Genomic DNA, 19,331 nt, shown 5'->3' on the forward strand with positions numbered 1-19,331 from the left:
GCGGTCCGTGGGCACTGCATCCCTCATCACCGCATCCCCCCATCACCGCGTCCCCCCATCACCACATCCCCCCATCACCACTGGGAAGCCTCAGTGCACTGTGTCCTCCAGCAGGGAGGCACTCCCACCTGCCTCCAGGGGCAGCAGCATGTGCCTGGCCTGCTGGCAGAGCGTCGTGCCCGGTTGTTGAGGAAAGCTGAGTAACATCTGCTTCTCTGCCCCAGGCCTACAGATTCCTGGAGGAGATGCGGCGGCGGCTTCCCTTGGCCAACATGTCCTACTACGTGAGCCCGCGGGCCGTGGACGCCGTGCACCAGGGGCTGGGTCTCCCGCTGTCACGCACGGTGCCCGAGCGGGTCCGCCACAACAGCATGGAGGACCCCAGGGAGCCGGACGAAGAGGTGGTGGAAGAGGCAGACGACGACCCCTGACGGGCCTGGGCCCCAGGACCAGCGTGCTGCTGCAGGAAGGCATCTTCTGGAATTTTCCAGTTGGCTGCAGCAAAGCCAGCTTTTTTACTGGGAAAAAACGTCTGTGATGGAATATGCACCAGAGCTGGGCGGGAACGCAGCGGCCCGGGCCGGCAGAGGCTGTGCCCCATCTGCACCTTGCTGCCTCCAGGTGCCCGGCAGCTCCGCAGATTTGTGGATTCGCTCCTTTAAAGGGAGTCGGGTTCACCCTTCCATCATATTCTCCCAACTACACACCGTAAAGCCTGAGAAACTTGTAGAACCTCGGTTAGGAAGCTGCAGCTGGAGGGCTGGGGCACCTGCCCCCACACATCACATCCCCCCCACACACTCCTGCAAGACCCACAGCTCCTGAGCTGGGACACCAGGGCCCTGGTGGCTGCACCCCCCGCTAGGCTCTGCCCACCAGCCACCAACACTCCTGCAATTCCAATAAAGTAGTTTATTTTCTGGGAGCCCGTGTCCTGTCCACCCACCCCACAAGCCCATCCAGGAGCCACACGCCCTGCCTGGGCCGTGAGCACGATTCTCCTGGTGACACGGCGCTCAGCCCGAGGGACCTGGGACAAGAGCTGCTCTGTCCTGCTTGTTGGCGCTCACAGGAGTGCCCTGGGGGCTCTGAGCAGCAGGTACACTGTCCTCCCCTCCTGCCAGCCTGGTTCTGCCCTAACTGGAGGAGTCAGCCCCACCAGCAGCGCCCACGGCCCTGGCCACAGCCCCACGTCCAGGCTGCCATGTCCCAGCGGGCAGTGCCCAGGCCCAGTGTATTTTTAGCAGACTTGCTGCACTATAAATAGCGGCAGGCCAGGCCTTCCTGCATCTGCACTCTCCGTACCGGATGCTGCCGCCGACCTGACCTCGCTACAAAGCCTGGCTCCGCTGCTCCAGGTCGCTGCTCGGCCACCTTCCTTGCTGCCGGCGGGGGTGGTCCTGGGGAGGCCTCCAGGGACTAGGGAGATGCGGGTGGGAGAATCCTGTTCTTGAGTCTCTGTAGAAGCAACAGGGCCCTCAGAGCCAGCGTCCTGCAGTCCTCATCCGGGTCTTTCTCAGCCACGTCTGCCAGAGAGTGACAAGGAAAGCTGAGGCAGCATGGAGGGCGTATTCTCCCTCCTTCTGTCTTCAGTCTGCCTGAACCAGTCCCGCCGGGCCTGACTCCACGGAAGAAAGGGGGCTTGGGTCTGCAGTGAGCCCGGACCCTCCCCAAGGCCATGTCCTGCGTGCCACAGGCTCTGTGCAGGCAGCACTGTACATGGAGGGCTGCCCTGAGCTGTGGGACAGGCAGCCATGGGAAGGGGGCCTGGGGTGGGGCACACAGCCCAGGAACACCCGAACACCGCAGGGCCTGCTCCGTGCTGGACAGCAGACGTGGGCTGCAGTCAGAAGTGGAAGGCCCTAGGAATCCGGGTGGTGGGCATCAGGAGGTGCCACCCGCCTGCGGGGAGGCCTCTGGGGTGTCTGGGACTGCACACTGCCCCCTCCAGGTCGGAGCCAGAGTTCTTGGCTGCCTGCAGTGCTGGGACCCTCACCAAGGTCTCCTGCAGCCTGGAGCCCTGGTGAGCCTTGAGGGGCTCTGCTGGCCACAACAACTCCCCAGACTGGGCTAGAATCACAGGGTGAGGAAGCACCTGTAGACCCTTGGGAGAGGTGCCTGCGAAAGGAGAATACCCCGCCAGGACCCCACCAGCCCTGAGTGGAACAGGGGCGGCCGAGGGACAGAGCCCCCCTGCTTCTCCTTGTGCTTCAGGTCCCCAAGGCCCCCAGACAATGATGTGGCAGGCACCAAGTCTCTGGGGAAGGAGGTAGGGAATGTGCTCGCCCACCCAGCCCCGTCAGTGGCTCCACTGGCCAAGGGGGAACCTCTCCTCCTCCAGGCAGGGCGAGTGGGCGAGAGCACTCTGAGGAGGGGCTGTGCAGCAGCTCCAAGGAACCGGTGTCTGGGGCACCACACCCCCCTTGAAAGAAGCAAAGCCCTGCACAGGCTCCCTGCACTTTGGGCCCAGGACCCTCCAGCTGCTCCGTGGGAAGACATTCATGGCCACCCTGTGCACAGGGCCTGGGAGGGGACAGGGCAGAGCTGGGCCCGCCCTTCCCGTGTCCATCGATCCCGTGCTCTGCTCCTGGCCCATCCCTGGGGACTCATCAGCTCCATTCCCGTGGGAAACACCCGTTCACACCCAGCAGGATGGCACTGCACCCGGGTGGGCAGAGGGGAGATGGCCGGGGCCGAAGAGGCACAGCCCAGCCCCACGGGAAAGGTGACCTCACCACAAGCATCCCCCAGCGTCCCCCAGCACAGAGGCCTGAGCGCAAGTACCTGGGAAGGACCCGCATCACCCAGGACCCTCCTGACAAACATGGGAAACCGAGGCTGGTTCAGGGGCTGGGCTGCGAACCCACCCCAAGCGCCCCACGAATCAGTCACTGGACCACAAGGGCAAGCAAACAACAAAAGGTGCCGAGACTGCACCAGCCGGAGGAGCCCAGGGAGGCGGGCGGGCGGGGACCCACAGGGGCCCAGGGAGGCGGGCGGGTGGGGGCTCAGAGGGGCCCCAGCAGGGTCCAGGATCAGGCCAGTGCTGGGGCGGCTGCACCTGCAGCCTGCACACTCTACCTGTGTGGGTCCCAGGGGCCACGGCGGCCTGTCCTTAGGCCCAGCTCAGGTACCGAAAGGCCAAAGGTCACAGCGCTCACCACGGACTTTTCCAAGGTGCAAGCGCAGTGGCTCCTGCCTGTGACCCCAGTGCCTTGGGAGGCCGAGGTGGGAGGACTGCTTGAGCTCAGGAGTTCAGATGAGCCCAGGCAACACGGCAAGACTCCATCTCTACAAAAATTATTTTAAAAGCTGGCAGGCTGTGGTGGTGTGCACCTGTGGTCCCAGCTACTCAGGAGGCTGAGGTGGGAGGATCACTTGAGTTCAGGAGCTCAAGGCTGCAGTGAGCCAAGATCGTGCCACTGCACTCCAGCCTGAACAGCAGAGCAAGACCCCGTCTCAAAAACTAAAGAAACATTCTTAAAATAATCAGAACACACAAGGGGGGAGCCAAGTGGCAAAATGTTCCCCAGGTGAGCCTGACGGAGGGGCTCTGGGCTTGCAGGGCTGTGCTGGCGGCTTCTGGATGTGGCCTTTCTCAGAAGGAAGCCCATTTGTGGAGGAAGGTGTCTTCCCTCGTCTCCCCTGCAGGGTTCCACAGCGGCCACAACAGGAACCAGGCACTGGATTCCCCACACGGGGACCACCACGTGCCTCTGGATGTCTGCGAGAGGGACGCGCACCCCAGATGAGAGGCCCGGCTCCCAGCCTGCAGGAGCTGCGCCCCACACAGAGCCTGGGCCGACACTTACCCGCCAGCCAGGACTGGGCTTCCAGCAGCTCATCCAGCAGGTCCTCCAGCAGGCGCGCGGCAGGCACGCTGAGCAGGACGGAGGAGACAGCCGACAGCAGCCCCTGGCGCACATAGCTGCCGGCAGAAAGGTGGAGGCTGAAACTGGCAGGGACCACGTCCCAGGCCAGGGAGACCTCCCGCTCCCCCCGGTGCGGTGGACCACCCACGCTGCGGCCCTGCCTGGCACATTTCCCAGTTGGGAAGTACCAGGCCAGGCTGCCTGTCAGTCACCTCGAGGCTCCACGGGGCCCCCACGATGAGACCCTTGTGTCTACGTGCACCCCTGGCCTGGCCCAGCCCCACAGGCCACTCACGTGTCGACGTGGAAGCGAAGGGCCCACACGAATTCCAGCAGGGCCTTGCCCATGGCCACAGCCACCTGGACACCAGCAGAGAGACAGTCAGCGGGGTCCCCACGCCGTCCCCACATCCCAGCACCATGGGCAGCTTCCGCTGCTGGGCAGCAGGGACAGGGCCTGCCTGACAGCCGAGGGGGTGCTCCCACTGCCTGGGGCCACACAGGCAGGCCCTCCCTTGGACACCCATCCCCGGGCACAGGTGAGGCTGAGGAGCGCTCCTGATCCACGGGCGGCGCAGGCCAGCGCCCCGCGACCTCTCCCGGCTCACCGTGGTGTTAACAGCCAGGTACATCAGGGCCCCTAACGTGTGCGTCAACCTTCCGAGAACCAGCTGGTCATCTCCCAAGAGGTCGAAGGTCACTACAGGCCTAGAGCACAGGATGGAGCCCAAGGTGCAGGGGCGCCTCAGGGCCAGGTCCCCAACATCCTGGGCCACCGCGGGAGACCGAGGGAGCCCCACACAGCCCCTCCTCCGGCGCCCACCACCTTGCCTGCACTGAGACCATAGGACCGTTCCCGGGTGCCCACTCCCCCTGCAGGGCTGTCTGGCACAAGCCCACCTGGGCCAGGAGTTCCCAACCGCCGAGGCCCCCACCCCTGCTGCACCATGACCCAGGCCCCACACTTCTCTGCCATCCTGAGAGCCTCACGCCCTGAACCTGGGGCCAGAGCAGCACCAGCTGAGGCAGGAGGCAGCGAGGAGGGCCCAGTGGGTGATGGCGTCAGGCAGGTGCGGGCAGCACTGCCGGCCATGCCGCAAGCCCAGCATCGGAGCAGACACCTGGCACCTCACAGCAAAGCTCAACCACAGAGGAACTTTGCAGAACGCTCCCTGCCACTTAACACAGGCTTACAAAAAGCCACAGCAAAGCCGCAACCCTGTTCACACCCAAGCCCACTCAGACCCCAGCCTGGAAACCTCTTGGCCACAGGGGTACATCCAGGGTCCCCGTCCCCCACGTCCACAGGCCCACAGAAAACCCACTCACCTGTCAAAGTGCTGAAGGAGGGGGAAGAAGAAGTGGCCGGCCACGGAGCTGAATCTGCTGGGGCCACCTGCTGGGCCCTGCCTCGGGCCACCCTGCCAGACACACATGGTGCTCACGGAGGCACAGGCCTGGGCAGCGGGCACAGCACCCCTACCCCGAGAGGATCCCACAAAGCAGCGTGGACCCCAGCCTCTCCTTGCCTCCCTGGGCCACTCCTGCGGCCCCGCCCAGCTCCCAGGCCCCGCGGGGTTGGTGACGGGACTCAGGCTCCACAGCCAATGCCTGGGCAGCAGACCAAGCCTTCCCGACCTTGCAGGCAGGACATTCAGGGCTGGAGGACCGTCATGGCAGGGCCGCCCTGGGCACTGCAGGATGCCTCCCTGGTCTCCAACCCACCCCCAGCGACAACTAAAAACATCTCCAGATGCTCTGAGGACAGAGCACCACCAGGGCACCTGTCTCTTAGCATGTCCCCAAGCCCAGTCTGGGTCCCCTACAGCCAGGTCCAGTTCCTCGGCGCGAACCATGGACCTGCCTTTCAGGAATCCCGGCACAGGCACCATCCCCTGCGAATACGGCCACCCCTCGCTATAGACAGTGCCTGGAGGTGTCTGACCGCCCTTCCCGCCCACCCACGGTCCCCATGCCCCTGAGCTGACCAGGCGCCCACTAACCTTGGAGAGCCGCCGGGTCTTGCTTCTGATTCGCTCCTCCACCACCACCCGCCAGTCGGATGTCACGGCGCTGCCAGGTTGAGGGGCGGCTGCCGCTGGCAGGCACTGGGTGTTGGGACTCGGGGAGCCAGGCTGGGGAGCCCTCCCGAGGCACCCAGGCCTAGACAGCTCCTGGGCAGCCAGAGTCAGCACCTGGAGGGAGATAGGCCCAAGGCAGTCGCCACTGCTCCAGGGAAGAACATTTCCCAAGAGTCAAGTCATCAGCCAAAGCCTCAGACACGGGCCCAGGGGCCCTCGCTGCCCAGGGGAAAGTGTGTTCTGGGAACAAGGAGAAAAGTCACTTCCCCATATCTGACACTTCCCCATATCTGATAGCGACCGCGTCTTGGTAGGCGGGAAAGTGGGGAAGGTGGGCTCTGTGCTCCAGGAAATGAGAACATGCCCAGGGCCCAGCGCAGCCTCATCCTAAAGCCATGCAGTCCCGCCACGCCACAGCCGCATGCCCTTCTCCCAGGAGCTCGGCCTCACAGCAAAACCAACGCTGCAGTGGCACATGCCACGGGTGGGTGGACCTCAGAACATGGCAGAGGAGGAGGCACCAAAGACCAGTGTGCGTCTCCATCTCTAGGACACCTTCTCAACAGGCCAGTGCCAGACCGGAGGCTCCCAGGCCGCGGGATCAGGGCGACTGCTGACAGGGACGGGGTTCCCTCCGGGGTGATGAGGACGCTCTGGGACTAGACAGAGGCGGCGGCTGTGTGACACTGCGGATGTTCTGGATGCCGCCCAAGTGTGCACCTCAAAACCGGTTCCAGTGAGTTCTTTCTCATGTTCTCAGTCTTTTGCGCTTTATTGTGGTAAAATATATACAAGATTTACCACGTTAACTCCTCCCCTCCCTTTTTCTTTTTTTTTTTTGAGATGGAGTCTCCCTCCGTCGCCCAGGCTGGAGTGCAGTGGTACAATCTCGACTCACCAGAACCTCCGCCTCCCGGGTTCACGCCATTCTCCTGCCTCAGCCTCCCTAGTAGCTGGGACTACTGGTGCCCGCCACAATGCCTGGCTAATTTTTTTGTACTTTTAGTAGAGATGGGGTTTCATCATGTTAGCCAGGCTGGTCTCAATCTCTTGACCTCGTGATCCATCTGCCTCAGCCTCCCAAAATGTTGGGATTACAGGTGTGAGACACCGTGACCGGCCTCCCGCCTCTTGTTTTTTTTTTTTTTTTTTTAAATGGAGTCTCGCTGACGCCCAGGCTGGTGTGCAGTGGCACGATCTCGACTCATCAGAACCTCCGGCGCCCAGCTTCAAGCGATCCTCCTGCCTCAGCCTCCCAAGTAGCTGGGACTACAGGCGTGTGCCATCACACCCAGCTAATTTTTTGTATTTTTAGTAGAGACGGGGTTTCACCATGTTGGCGAGGCTGGTCTTGAACTCCTGACCTCAAGATCCGCCCGGCTCAGCCTTCCAAAGTGCTGGGATTACAGGCGTGAGCCACTGTGGCCGGCCTACCATTTTTTTTTTTTTTTTTTCAACAGACAGAGTCTTGCCCTATTGCCCAGGTTATAGGGCAGTGCTGCCATCACGGCTCACTATAGCCTTGACCTCTGGGATCAAGCCAAACTCCCGCTTCAGCCTCAAGAGTAGCAGGGACCACAGGCGCCACCACGCCCAGCTAGTTTTCTTTTGGTGGAGATAACAGGGTCTTGCTGTGTTGACCTCAAACTCCTGCGTTTGATCAGTCCTCCCACCTTGGTCTCCCAAAGCACTGGGACGACAGGTGTGAGCTGCCACGCCCAGCCCGTTGTCCCCATCTTTAACTGTACAGTTCCATGGCATTAGTAAGCACATTCACGATGGGCAACCATCACCTCCATGCGCGCCAGAACTCTTTCGCCTTCCCAAGCTGAAACTCTGTCCCCGTGAAACGCTCACTCCACATCCCCTCCCTGAGCCCTGGTAGCCTCGTCCGCTCTCCGTGAACCTGGCTCCTCTGGATGGCTCACGACAATGTGCAGGCCCTGGGGCTGCTTTAACTCGAGGTTCACCGTGTGGCAGAGCGTCTCAGAGTCAAATTATCTTTGAGACAGAGTCTCCCTCTATCATCCACGCTGGAGTGCAGCAGTACAAACACAGCTCGCTGCAGCCTCCACCTCCTGGGTTCAAGGGATCTCACACCCCAGCCTCCTGAGTAACTGGGACCTCAGTCACCCGCCACCACACTCGGCTAACGGAGACTGGGGTCTCATTATGTTGCCCTAGCTGGTCTCGAACTCCTGGGCTCAAGTGATCCTCCCGCCTCAGCCTTCCAGTGCTGGGATTTGAATTTTTCTTTTTCATTGCTGAATAATATTCCCTCACCTGCATAGCACACATTTTATCCTAAAGTGGTGAATTTTATGGCATGCGAGTTATATCAGTAAAGCTGTTATTTAAAAAAAAAAAAAAATGCTCTGCCACGGGAGCCCTAACTCCCCCACTGCTGAGTCCTGCCCGGTCACACACTCACGAAGGCAGTGGACAGGCCTACACGAGCCCCACGGGCCCAGCAACAAGGAGACCCAGGTTTTGGCACCCCCACCTTAGGGCAACTTGGGCCGGACCAGCGGGACTGAGGCCCAGGAGGCACTTACGTCCAGGATGTCCATGCGCTGCCGGAGGCTGTAGTTGAGGGCATAGAACTGCGAGGTCAGATAGTCAGCCACCTGAGGGCACAGGGGAGAGGCTGTTGTGGTCCAGGACCTGAGGTCTGCCCGGGGCGACCTCCAGGCACCTCATAGCCAGCTCCAGCATAGGACCGAGCCTCAGGCACTGCAGCTCCCAGCGCTTCCCGCTGCGCCTGCACTGGCCGGGGCCACGGGTGCGGGGACTCACCCGGGCTGGGTCTGTGACCGTGACAGCCACCAGGGCTCTCTGGCGCAGCCCTGCAAATCCCACCACACAGGTCTTCTCCTCCAGATGCAGAAGCACCTTGGCCAGCTCCACGCTCACCTGCACACAGGGGTTAGGGCTGGAAAACCTGCCGGACCCAGCCACCTGCCCTGAGGCCTCACCGAGACTCACAGGGCTTGAGCCACCCACCCGGGCAGAGGCCCCAGGCCGTAGCCCTTCTGGGAGAGGCAGCAGCCCTGAGTCACACACGGGAGCCAGATGTCACCCTCAGTGGCCAGGACACAGACGGCATTGGGGGAGCTACCATCTTGGGCCTCCCCACCCACTCCCGCCCCCACTCACCTCCCGAGTGGCTGTGGGGCTCCTGTAGACCAGGCCCTCGAGGGCCCGCAGGGCCGCCTCCCAGCGCTCTACGTCCTCAGTTGTGGTCAGGGCTGCACAGAACCCAGACAGGCCTCGGTCAGCCTCAGCCCTGACCCTGATCCTGAGCCCATGAGAGCCAGCGGCACGGTCAGCACCCTGGGCCCAGGGCTTCCTGGTGGCCCCTTGAGGCAGAACCAGGCTGTGAGTGAGACCCATGCCCAGCCCAGCAAGGCCCTCCAGGGAACCGTGCCCACCTTCCACGCAGTCCCGGACATAGGCAGGAGCCTTGCTGCTCTTCAGCTCTCTGTCCCCTGACATGTCATAGGGCACAAACTCATCATCGCTGGGGGAGGGCAGAGCAGACACAAACAGCCCACGGCCTGTGAGAGGAAGTGCCCAACGGCAGAGCCGACCCCTCACTCCACCCCAAGATGTGGAGCTAACACCTCGGCCCCTGCACCTGCAGCAGAGCTGGGAGCTGGGAGCCCTCCCACGAGGACAAAAGAGAACAAGGACAGAGCAGGCAGGGAGCCCCCAAGGGGCGCAGGTTGGAGTGTGAGGGGTTTGCCTCCCGGCCTCCTGCACGCTACCCACTGGGGTGGCAGAGCCCCTACCTGTCCAGCTCCGAGTCAGAGCCTGCCAGCTGTGCTTGGGGGACGCCGCCATCCACCATCTCTGTGGGGGTCTCTGCAGGGGGCTCTGCCGTGGCTGGAGCGAGGGAGGTGCTTTAAGGAAACAAGGAACAAATCATTTAGAGTCTTCTCAAGCCTCTGGTCTCAGGACTCAGAGGACCAAAAGAAAGGCCTTCACCCACTCCCATCCCGGCAGTGGAATCCACAGCAATAGCGGTGGGGTCCCGGGGGTGCAGAGACCCTCACCCCGCCTCCGAGGCGCCGTCACCCGCAGGCTGGGGGGAGGCCAAGGCCAGCAGCTCGAGGCTCAGTTCATCCTCTTCGTACTACAGCAGGGGAGCAGGCTCAGTGGCATCCGCCAGGCTGCAGCGCCCCTCCCCGAGACAGGGCCCCTACCAGAGCGGGAGCCCTTCCCCGAGACAGGGCCCCTCCCCGAGCGGGAGCCACTCCCCACTGCAGCCCCCCTCACAGCCCAGTCTCACTGAGTGGCTGGGCCCTGGACAACCAGGTGTCTTTTTAAAAGCAACTTTCTAAGGTTCCACCTCAGCCCAACGGTAGCACTGGGTGTGCTCAAAGCTGGGGGCCGTGGTCCCTCCCGAAGGAGCTGGGCCTCCCGCCAGGCCAATGCCCCAAAGAGATCCCAGGGTCTCAGCAGATGAGAGGACAGGCTGTCACCACCACAGCCTGAAGGCAGACAGGGCTCCTCCACGGCCAGGCAGCCGCCCACACCAGACGGCAGGCAGCAGAGGCTGACACCCGCACCCATCGACCCACAGTGACCTGACTGCCCTGCAGCCCAGGCCAGACGAACCGCAGTGCGTGGCTCCCTTAACCCCAGCCTCCCCCAGATCCCCATCTGAAGAGAGTCTGTGAAGGTGTGCAGGCAGCCCCCGGGGGCCCTGTGCTCACCCGACCCTGTGTGGCCCCAGGAGCTCAGGGCTGAGAGCCTGCCGTAGCTTCCAGCCTCAGCCCTGCGAGAAGCCAACACGGACGCTCCCCAGGTCTGGACCCTGGGCAGAGGCAGTGACCCTGGGGCTGGAAAGGCAGCCACTCGGAGACCCGGGCCAGCCACACAGGGACGTGGAGGGGACGGCCCACTCACCTGGAATTTTAGGGGAGGCCCCTCGGGGTGGATCCGGGCGCTAACGACCTCGGCCACGACCATGCCCAGGCAGCGCACGGGGGGAAGGCTGCTGTCCAGGCGGCACTTCACGCCCGCCATCATGCTGGCCAGCAGTTCTGCAAGCACCGGACAGGCCCCCTGAGCATCTCGGGGTGCCCAGGGCCAGGGGAGCCCGAACCACCCGCTCACCATCCCGGCTGTCCCGCAGCTCCGGCTCCCTGAGGTGCGCCAGGCAGATGAGGACGGCCTTGCTGACATGGCGCTGCTGCGGCAGGGGAGTGTGGCGGATGGCACTGCTGCTGCCCCACGTCTCCAACAGCTCCTTCAGCACCTGGCAGGTGGCATGGCCCAGGACTGGGTGGGGCTGGGGGCCAGGCTGTCCCCGCCAGGCCCACAGCCACTCTGAGGGAGCTCCGGCCCCAGCCCAGCCAGCCTCACCCTGCCTGCCCCCAAGGTGGGCCCTGCACAGCTCTTCTCCCAGGGCCTCGAGGGGACGGAGAGCCAAGAGGCTCGTACCTGCAGCAGGAGTGGGCGCCGCTGGCTGTCCATGGCCAGATAGCCCAGCAGGCTCTGCAGCATGGGCGTCTGCAACAAAATCACATGCCTGTCCACCGGGCCGAGGCCGCCGCCTGGCCAGCCCGGGGCTCCCGAGGCCAAGAGCCGTGCCAGGACCAGGACTGGACTGAGGGCAGCAGACGGACAAGAAGCACAGGGGCGGCCGCTGCCTCCTGGAATGCGGGACCCTCCCCTCCCGCAGAAGCTGCCCCCTGGGCTCAAGTGACCCACCCGCCTCTATTCCTTCGAACTGAACGTGATAAAACGGTCCCATATAAAAACGTGGGATGCAGCTGCTGCCGTGCTGGGGTGGGGACTCGCCATCTTAAGTTCTCTTGTGAACGGGCCCTGGCTCACCCACTCCGGGCTCAGGCCATGGGGACAGGAGTCACAAGTCTGGGAAGTGCACAACCTCGTCTGTGTCCTGACCTATCCCCCACCCACCCCACCCCCTCAAGCCCCTGGCACAGAACGCAGCTGGTGCGGGTGGCTTCTCGGGAGTCTAGAGGATTAAGAGACATGAGAAGCCTCACTCAGCGCCTGTCACAGCAGGGTCTGTCATCGGGGCAAGGAGGCACCCACGGCCTCGCCAACTCCTGCCGGCCACCGCCAAATCACGGGCAGGGTCTCCCAGGCAGCAGACACCTGCTCCGACCCCATGCTTTGCAGCGATTCTTGCTGTGCTGGGGCAGCCAGCAGCCTGCACCCTCCGTGGCGTCCTCACCGTGAGCCGGGACTGTAAGAACAGAAGCTTCCGGGTCATCACAAACTGGGCCTTCTTGTTCTTCACCACCAGGTTCCCCAGCAGTCGCGACAGGACCTCAGGCCTGCAAGACAGAGTCGGGGGACCAGAGATGCAAGCCGGCCTGGACGCAGGAAGGAGTGAGAGAGCACGACCTCTGATGCCCACAGACGCCGGCCTGATTCCGGGCCTGCCAATTTCTAGCTGCGAGCCTCTGGTTGCATCCTCCGACTGCCTGAGCTGGGCCTTCATCCTCCCTTCTCCGGGGCATAAATGCGACAACCCAGACAGCACCTGCGCCCCAGCCCGGGCAGCGGTGGGTCCACGCCCCACGGCCCCCTTCCCTGCGCCCCAGCCCGGATGGAGGTGGGTCCGCGCCCCACGGCCCCCTTCCTGGCTGACGCAGCCCAAGGTCAGTGCCTCATGTGGGGCCGGGGCAGAACCTTTTCTGTAAAGAGCCGGAGCCTACGTGTTCCAGGTTTAGGGGCCACACAGCCGTGTCACAGCCACTCCACGCTGCCACTGTAGCCAAAATCAGCCAAATATGTAAACGGACGAACGTGACTGGTGCCAAAAATACTTTATTTACAAAAACACGCAGCGGGCCAAATTTTGTGCAAGTCGCCTGAAGACCCCCGGTCTAGACTGAGAGAGTCCTCCCAGTGAGAGGTTACGGGTCTCCAGGAAGAGCCCAAGTCTCTCCAGCCAGTGTGGAAACAGATATGGCCTGTAATCCCAGCACTTTGGGAGGCCGAGATGGGCGGATCACGAGCTCAGGAGATCGAAACCATCCTGGCTAACATGGTGAAACCCTATCTCTACTAAAAACACAAAATTTTAATTAGCCAGCTATGGTGGCAGGCTCCTGTAGTCCCAGCTACTCAGGAGGCTGAGGCAGAAGAATGGCGTGAACTCAGGCGGAGCTTGCAGTGAGCTGATATCGCACCACTGCACTCCAGCCTGGGCGTGACAGCGAGACTCTGTCTCAAAAAAAAAAAAAAAGGCCGGGCGCGGTAGCTCAAGCCTGTAATCCCAGCACTTTGGGAGGCTGAGACGGGCGGATCACGAGGTCAGGAGATCGAGACCATCCTGGCTAACACGGTGAAACCCCGTCTCTACTAAAAAAAAAATACAAAAAACTAGCTGGGCGAGGTGGCAGGCGCCTGTAGTCCCAGCTGCTCAGGAGGCTGAGGCAGGAGAATGACGTAAAAAACCTGGGAGGTGGAGCTTGCAGTGAGCTGAGATCCGGTCACCGCACTCCAGCCTGGGCGACAGAGTGAGACTCCGTCTCAAAAAAAAAAAAAGAAGAGGAAACACTTTGGGCCGAGACAGGCGCGTCCTCACACACGCTGGGGGCAGGGAGGAGTCTGAAGCAGGCGAGCTGGCAAGGTTTGTGGGGGGTTAAATGGCTGGCAGTCCTGCTTCCAGAAATGCAACCTTGATTTTCCTGCACAAAGACGTGGGGAAGTGAGTCACCGCCCGTCACCATGTCAGAGCCTGGAGGTGGCGCACGTGTGTGCAACGGGGGACCACAGGCGCAGGACGGGGTGGGCGCCCCAAGGTCCAGGCGCCTTTAGGCCTGTAGCTAAACAGCTGGGCTGTTCACAGCATCGACGCTATTTCATAAGAGACAGGGACTCTCTGATGCAGAGGCCACCATCCACACCCTGTGGCTCCGACATGGGGGTGCCAGCCACAGCACGGCGCCCAGGAGAAGCAGCGTGAAGGAATGGCAGCCTCTCAGGGTCCAGACCCCCAGAAGGCAGCGCAGCGGGAGGAAAGCCCAGCTGCTTACCCCGGCGCAGCCTCCACCAGCCCGGTCAGCACCGCCTCCATGGCCCGGTCCGGAACTTGCTCCACCAGGCGCCAGCAGACGCGCTGGTGCAGGTAGCTGCCCTGGGTGAGCGCTGCCAGCCGGGGCACCAGCACGCCCAGCATCTCCTCTGAGGGGACAGACGGAGGACCTGAGCCTGGGGAGCTGCACCTGTCTCGTGTCTGGGGGCTATGTGGGTCCAGCAAGGACAGCCCCACAGCTCCCCAGTCAGCACAGCCGAGCCCCAGACCCCAGGGGCCCAGGACAGGACCGGGCAAGGAGACCCCGCAGAGGGCCAGGGTCGGGAGGGATTCTCGGCCTTCTGCCGATGGCGGACGGGGAGTGAGGGTCGGGGCAGGGCGGGCAGGAAGGACGGCCCTACTCACGCTGCCTCCCGTGGACGCAGGCTTTCCCGAGGACCTGAGCCACGAAGGACACGGAGGAATCTAGGCCACCTGGGACAGAAAGGGAAGCCTGATGAGGAGGCTGCGGGAAGGGCACAAAAGAACATCTAGGTGTGGGGGGAGCTGCTCTCGGTCAGGCGGACTCCGACTGACAGCAAAACTCACAACAACGGCCGGCACACGTCAGCCCTCCAACAAATCCCAACAGGAGTGTGCTGGACGTGACAAGCAAATCACAACCCTTTCAAACCCTCACCCGCCTTAGCCTGCTTCACCGTCACGATGGTCCTAGGAGGTCAGGACGGGCATGACATTACCGAGGAAGGAGAGGAGGCACTGACAGGGCCCGGCCCAGTTGGGTCAGCCACGCAGGGTAGGCCTGGGCCCTGCGCCTGGCACGAGACCTGGAGCAGCACCACCGCTGCGGCTGCCGCAGGGAAGGAGCGCACGCCAGGGAGCGTGGGGAACCAGGAGGGCCGGGCCGTACCAGCCCCACGGGAGAGCTGGGATGCGGGGGAGCGGCAGCCACGGAGCTGCGTGGGGACCAGGACAGCCCCAGCCAACCCCAAACGCGTGAAAAAGACGCGTTCCACGTACGTCCTGGATGTTCCCAAAGCCTCCTGAACACATGGGCCCGCAGAGCAGCAGCTGTGAGCCTGGGCTACGTTCGGAAAGGACAGGAGGGTTTGGGAGACGCTGCAGGAACCCCCAGGGTGAGACGAGGGGGCCTGGGCCACATAGGCCCCACGCAGGGACTGGAGGGGCCCGGCTCCCTCCTGGGCTCTGAAGGGGCGTTGAGCTGCTCCAGGACCCCGGGGTGCCCCTTTCAGAACAAGGTGGGGGCTGCATGTGGGGCAGTGGAGGCCGGACCCAGGTGCTCAACCCGCATCTGAACTGTCGCCTGGAGCTTGGGAAACGCGAGAGAAGGAAGGGGTCGCCCTGCAGGGACAGGCAGACGCTCTGGGTTCTGTGCAGGCCCCCGGCCCAGCCTCCTTCGCGCTAGCGAAATGCACCCTCGCAGCAGCCGCCTTCTGACGCCCCAGGGAAAACAGAGCGAGCATGGGCGCTCACGGGGCCCTGCAGCCCAGCGGCGGGTGAAGCCGTTCCCACAGCACCCACTCTCCAGGGCACCGCCAGCATCTGCCTCCAGACCGGAGAACCTCGAGATCCCCCACCTTGCCACCGCAGCACAGCTGGGCCCCGGAAACCAGCAGTGACTGCAGGGACAAGAAACGCCCGTGGGGAGGGCAGCGGACTTCAGTCCACAGCGGATGAGCCCTTCCAGTCACTACTGTGTGGGACAGGGCTGTCCCCACCTGCCTGACGACACCACCCAAAGACTCCAAAGTCTCCAGAGGCCGTGAGGCACCAGAGGGTGGCAGGTGACAACGGCCCAAAAAGACGGGTGGCGAGGGGGTCCCCGAGGCAGGGCTTCACCTTGGAGAGAGTCCGCAACCGCTTGCAGCACCCGGACGACCTCCTCTCCGAGCAGGCGGAAGTAGTTCTGGGGGAAGAACTCGGCCAAGTTCTCCTGCTGCAGGCGGTTGCCCAGGTGATCAGGCAGGGCCACCACCTTGCCCAGCAGCGTCTCCCGGAGCAGGGGGAAGCCGGGCTGCGTCTGCTGCTGACACTGCACCTCCATCAGCACTGCCAGTCGGCCCTCGCGCAGGAACCTGGCCAGCAGCCGCGCCATCTTCATCAGCCGGAAGCTGGGGCTGAAGACATGGGCATGTTGGGCAGAGCCCCCAAACCCCATCCTGGGGGCCCCCTTCCTGCCACAAGGAAGCCGCAGCCCGGATTACACAGGTAGCCCCAACAACATAACCAGCGCGAAGTCCAAAATCACAAGCCGAACGGGAAAATCTGTTAATCCATTCCTAAATATCTGCAATTACTGTGTGGGAGCTCTCAGGGTCCTGAGCAGCTTCCCCAACCTGGAGTCTCACTGGACACCGCTCCCCTGCTGCTGACACGGATAACTCGGGGCTTGCTTTGATCACAGCAACCTCTGAAAACCCAGCTTCTCAAGGTGCAGCATCCTGGCAAGGACTGCAGTGTGATCTGAGGCTGAGCCTGGGAGCCGCCTGGGGCTGGGAGTCCGCATAGGACACGTGTCAGTGATGACAGCTGTGCTTCCCTGGAAAACCGGGAACGGCCCCAGCGGACAGGCTGCCTCTGCCACCTGGGATATGAACAGTCCCGCCCCATCCCTCTCTGACACAGCCGGACAAGGAGCAAGCGAAGGACTTGGTGAGACACGGCAGGTACCTCCTGTCACCAAGGACAGACACAGACCGCTTCTTCTGTTCAGGGGTTCAGCCATGTGCAGGCTCTCTCTCTAGCCCCTCACAAGAACTAGAGAGGCTCTTGGTCCAGTCCTTTAAACCACTCTCATCACTTCTGAGGCTACCGGCAACCCCAGGATGGGCCCAGGTCACTCACCCGGCAGTGCCCTCGATGGTCTCCATCAGCACCAGGAAGGCTTGGTCCGCTGGGCCCTCCAGGAAGAAGCTGGCCCACAGCTCCTCCAGGCGGCCGTCGGGCAGCAGCTCCAGCCAGGCTGGGCTCAGCCTGCTGACAAGACATCTGAGGATAGGCGAGAAGTGGGCTGAGGCAAACTCCTCCTTCTCCCTCGGGAGCGCTGGAGGCTCCATCTCACTGAGATACCGCTTCAGGGACTCCAGGGTGCAGAAGATGCGGCCGCCATCCTCCGAAGATGAGAGGGTCTGAATGGCTTCCCGGACAGCCAGTCGGACCCCTGAGGGTGCTGGCTCCATCCTGCAGGACAGACCTGGGCGTCACGGGAAGGCAACCTGTGGCATGGACACGGGGCTCAGCTTGGGGCAGGGAAATAATCCACACACGCTCAGGAAGCCCCTCTCTGAGCGCCCCAGGACCCCACACCGCTCACCCCTGGTCCCACCCAACCCTGTCCCGCCTCCTTCCCCTCCAGTGCCTGACGGTTTCCACCCAGAGTTCGCTCCTCCGCTGGGACCCCCACGCTACTGCCCACTGCAGGGCTTCTCAACCCGGGCCACTGTGCCCGGGACATTCAGTTGTCACAAGCGGGAGTGCCACTGGCGCGACAGGGAAGTGGAGGCCAGGGATGCTGGTGAGTGTTCCCCGGGCACAGGGCGGCCCCACGCGTCCTCGCACCCAAGGCGGGAAACCCGGCCCACGGGAGCTGCCGGCCCTTCTGGCTGCCTGAGCGGTGACGGGTGGCTCCCGTCGCCATTCCTCCGCCCCGTGGAAACCAACAGCTTACGGGGAACACGGGTGCGGGGCTAGAGGACCCGCACTCGGACCCCGCCCCCGACCCGGGCCCGGACCCCGACCGGACTCCTCCCCGACCTGGAACCGACCCAACCAGACCCGGAGCCCAACCCGACCCGACCCGACCCGACCTCCGACCCCCGACCCCCAAACCGACCTGGACCTAGCTCCCGGGTGACTGCAGCGCGCTCAGGCCCCGCGCGCCACCGATTCGCTGCCGCCGATTCCCCACGGCCGCCGCAGCCCCGGACGAAACGCGATCGCGGCCCAGTCGGTTGGCCCTGAGCACGAGTTCCTGGGTCCGGGAGAAGCTGCCGCGGGTTTTTTTGAGCCTCTGGGGCGGGTCCCTGCGGGTCTCGCAGCACGAATCTGCGGAGGACACCGAGCGGGAGGGCGCATCTGCGCCTGCGCTGCGCCGGGACGGGGCGGAGCCTGGATGGGGCGGGGCCGGTGGGGCGGGCGGGGCCTGACGCGTGGGTGGGGCTTTGCGTTGGGCGGGGCCGCGCCTCCCCACGTGGCTGCGTGCTGGGTTCACTGCGCCGGGGTGGTCGGTTCTCGCCTTAGTTTCTCCCATCCCGGTCCTCCCTACCCTGGAGTGATGTCAGCCGTCCCTTCCCTCCGCCCCGGGTCCCACATTCTCTCAGAACGCCGAGCGTTCGCTCTACGGCAGATGTTTACCAAGACAGGCCTGGCTCCTCTTCTCCGAGTGTAAGCCCCTGCTTTCAAGCGTCAGAGGCCAGTAAGGGAAATGCGGAGCATAAGGAAGTAAAAGAACGATTGAGATCATGTCCGATACGAACAAATGCGGCTCCATAAATGAGGCCAGTTCGTGGAATTAAAACTGCGACCAGTAGGTAAGCGCTAGACGCATGTGGCTCTGTAAATTAACCGAAGTTAAATAAGTCCAATTCCTTTTTTTTTTTTTTTTTTGGCAACGGAGTGTCGCTCTGTCGCCCAGCCTGGAGTGCAGTGGCGCGATCTGGGCTCACTGCAAGCTCCGCCTCCGGGGTTCACGCCATTCTCCTGCCTCAGCCTCCCGAGTAGCTGGGGCTACAGGCACCCGCCACCGCGCCCAGCTAAATTTTTGTATTTTTAGTAGAGACGAGGTTTCACTGTGTTAGCCGGGATGGTCTTGATCTCCTGACCTCTTGATCCGCCCGCCTCGGCCTCCCAAATTGCTGGGATTACAGGCGTGAGCCGCCGCACCCAGCCATAAGTCCAGTTCCTTACTGGCCCTAGCCCCATCTCAAGGGCTCCCTACTACCTGTGGCTGTGGCCGCCAGCCTGGCCAGCCGGACACTGAACATTTACAACATGCAGTGCCTTCTGTAAACTGCACCAGAGTATTGGGGAGCTTCATATTTGTGGAGGGGGCCAATCCAGGAAGACAGGCTAAGGAGGCACCATTTCAGCAGCAATGGATGTGGGAAAAGCTGGGAAACAGTTATCTGTTTGTTCAACAAATATTGATTAAATGCCTGCTTGATGCACCAAGCCCTCTGAGCAACAAATGATGCAAAGTTCCTGCTCACCTATCGGGGAACAAATAAAGTACATACGAAATATGCTAGGTGACAGGCCTCGAGCAGAAAAACTGGCAGAGGCCAGGCCCAGTGGCTCACGCCAGTAATTCCAACACTGGGAAGCTGAGGTGGGAGA

At 62.8% G+C, this 19,331-nt stretch overlaps 2 protein-coding genes across 5 annotated transcripts in view; one reads left to right on the plus strand and one right to left on the minus strand.

Annotated features, from left to right (window-relative positions):
- Positions 1–922, plus strand: part of IFT140 (intraflagellar transport 140) — a 108,795-nt gene extending 107,873 nt beyond the window's left edge. For all 3 annotated transcript variants that reach the window (XM_030925519.1, XM_030925518.1, XM_010387818.2), the window contains one exon: positions 225–922. In XM_030925519.1, coding sequence (XP_030781379.1) covers positions 225–431 — 207 coding nt within the window. In that variant the 3' untranslated portion in view covers positions 432–922. The remainder of the gene's footprint in view (positions 1–224) is intronic.
- On the minus strand, positions 898–18,085 carry TELO2 (telomere maintenance 2). Of its 2 annotated transcripts, none has more exons than XM_030925520.1 (21): positions 17,830–18,085; positions 16,842–17,177; positions 15,837–16,114; positions 14,382–14,450; positions 13,978–14,125; positions 12,165–12,267; positions 11,402–11,470; positions 11,075–11,216; positions 10,865–11,001; positions 10,009–10,088; positions 9,745–9,855; positions 9,385–9,473; positions 9,110–9,201; positions 8,750–8,866; positions 8,509–8,580; positions 5,876–6,067; positions 5,202–5,293; positions 4,481–4,580; positions 4,168–4,232; positions 3,813–3,928; positions 898–1,526 (listed from the first exon to the last, which is right to left on the minus strand). In XM_030925520.1, exons 2-21 carry the CDS (start codon positions 17,174–17,176, stop codon positions 1,420–1,422), a joined length of 2,514 nt encoding a protein of 837 aa, XP_030781380.1. In that variant the 5' UTR covers position 17,177; positions 17,830–18,085; the 3' UTR covers positions 898–1,419. The 2 variants fall into 2 exon arrangements, with proteins under 2 accessions (XP_030781380.1, XP_010386124.1); XM_010387822.2 differs by having other exon boundaries at positions 16,842–17,212; positions 17,830–18,079.
- Positions 18,086–19,331: the final 1,246 nt, after the last annotated feature.

The sequence above is a fragment of the Rhinopithecus roxellana genome, chromosome 20, assembly GCF_007565055.1.
Source record: "Rhinopithecus roxellana isolate Shanxi Qingling chromosome 20, ASM756505v1, whole genome shotgun sequence".
Classification (NCBI taxonomy): domain Eukaryota; kingdom Metazoa; phylum Chordata; class Mammalia; order Primates; family Cercopithecidae; genus Rhinopithecus; species Rhinopithecus roxellana.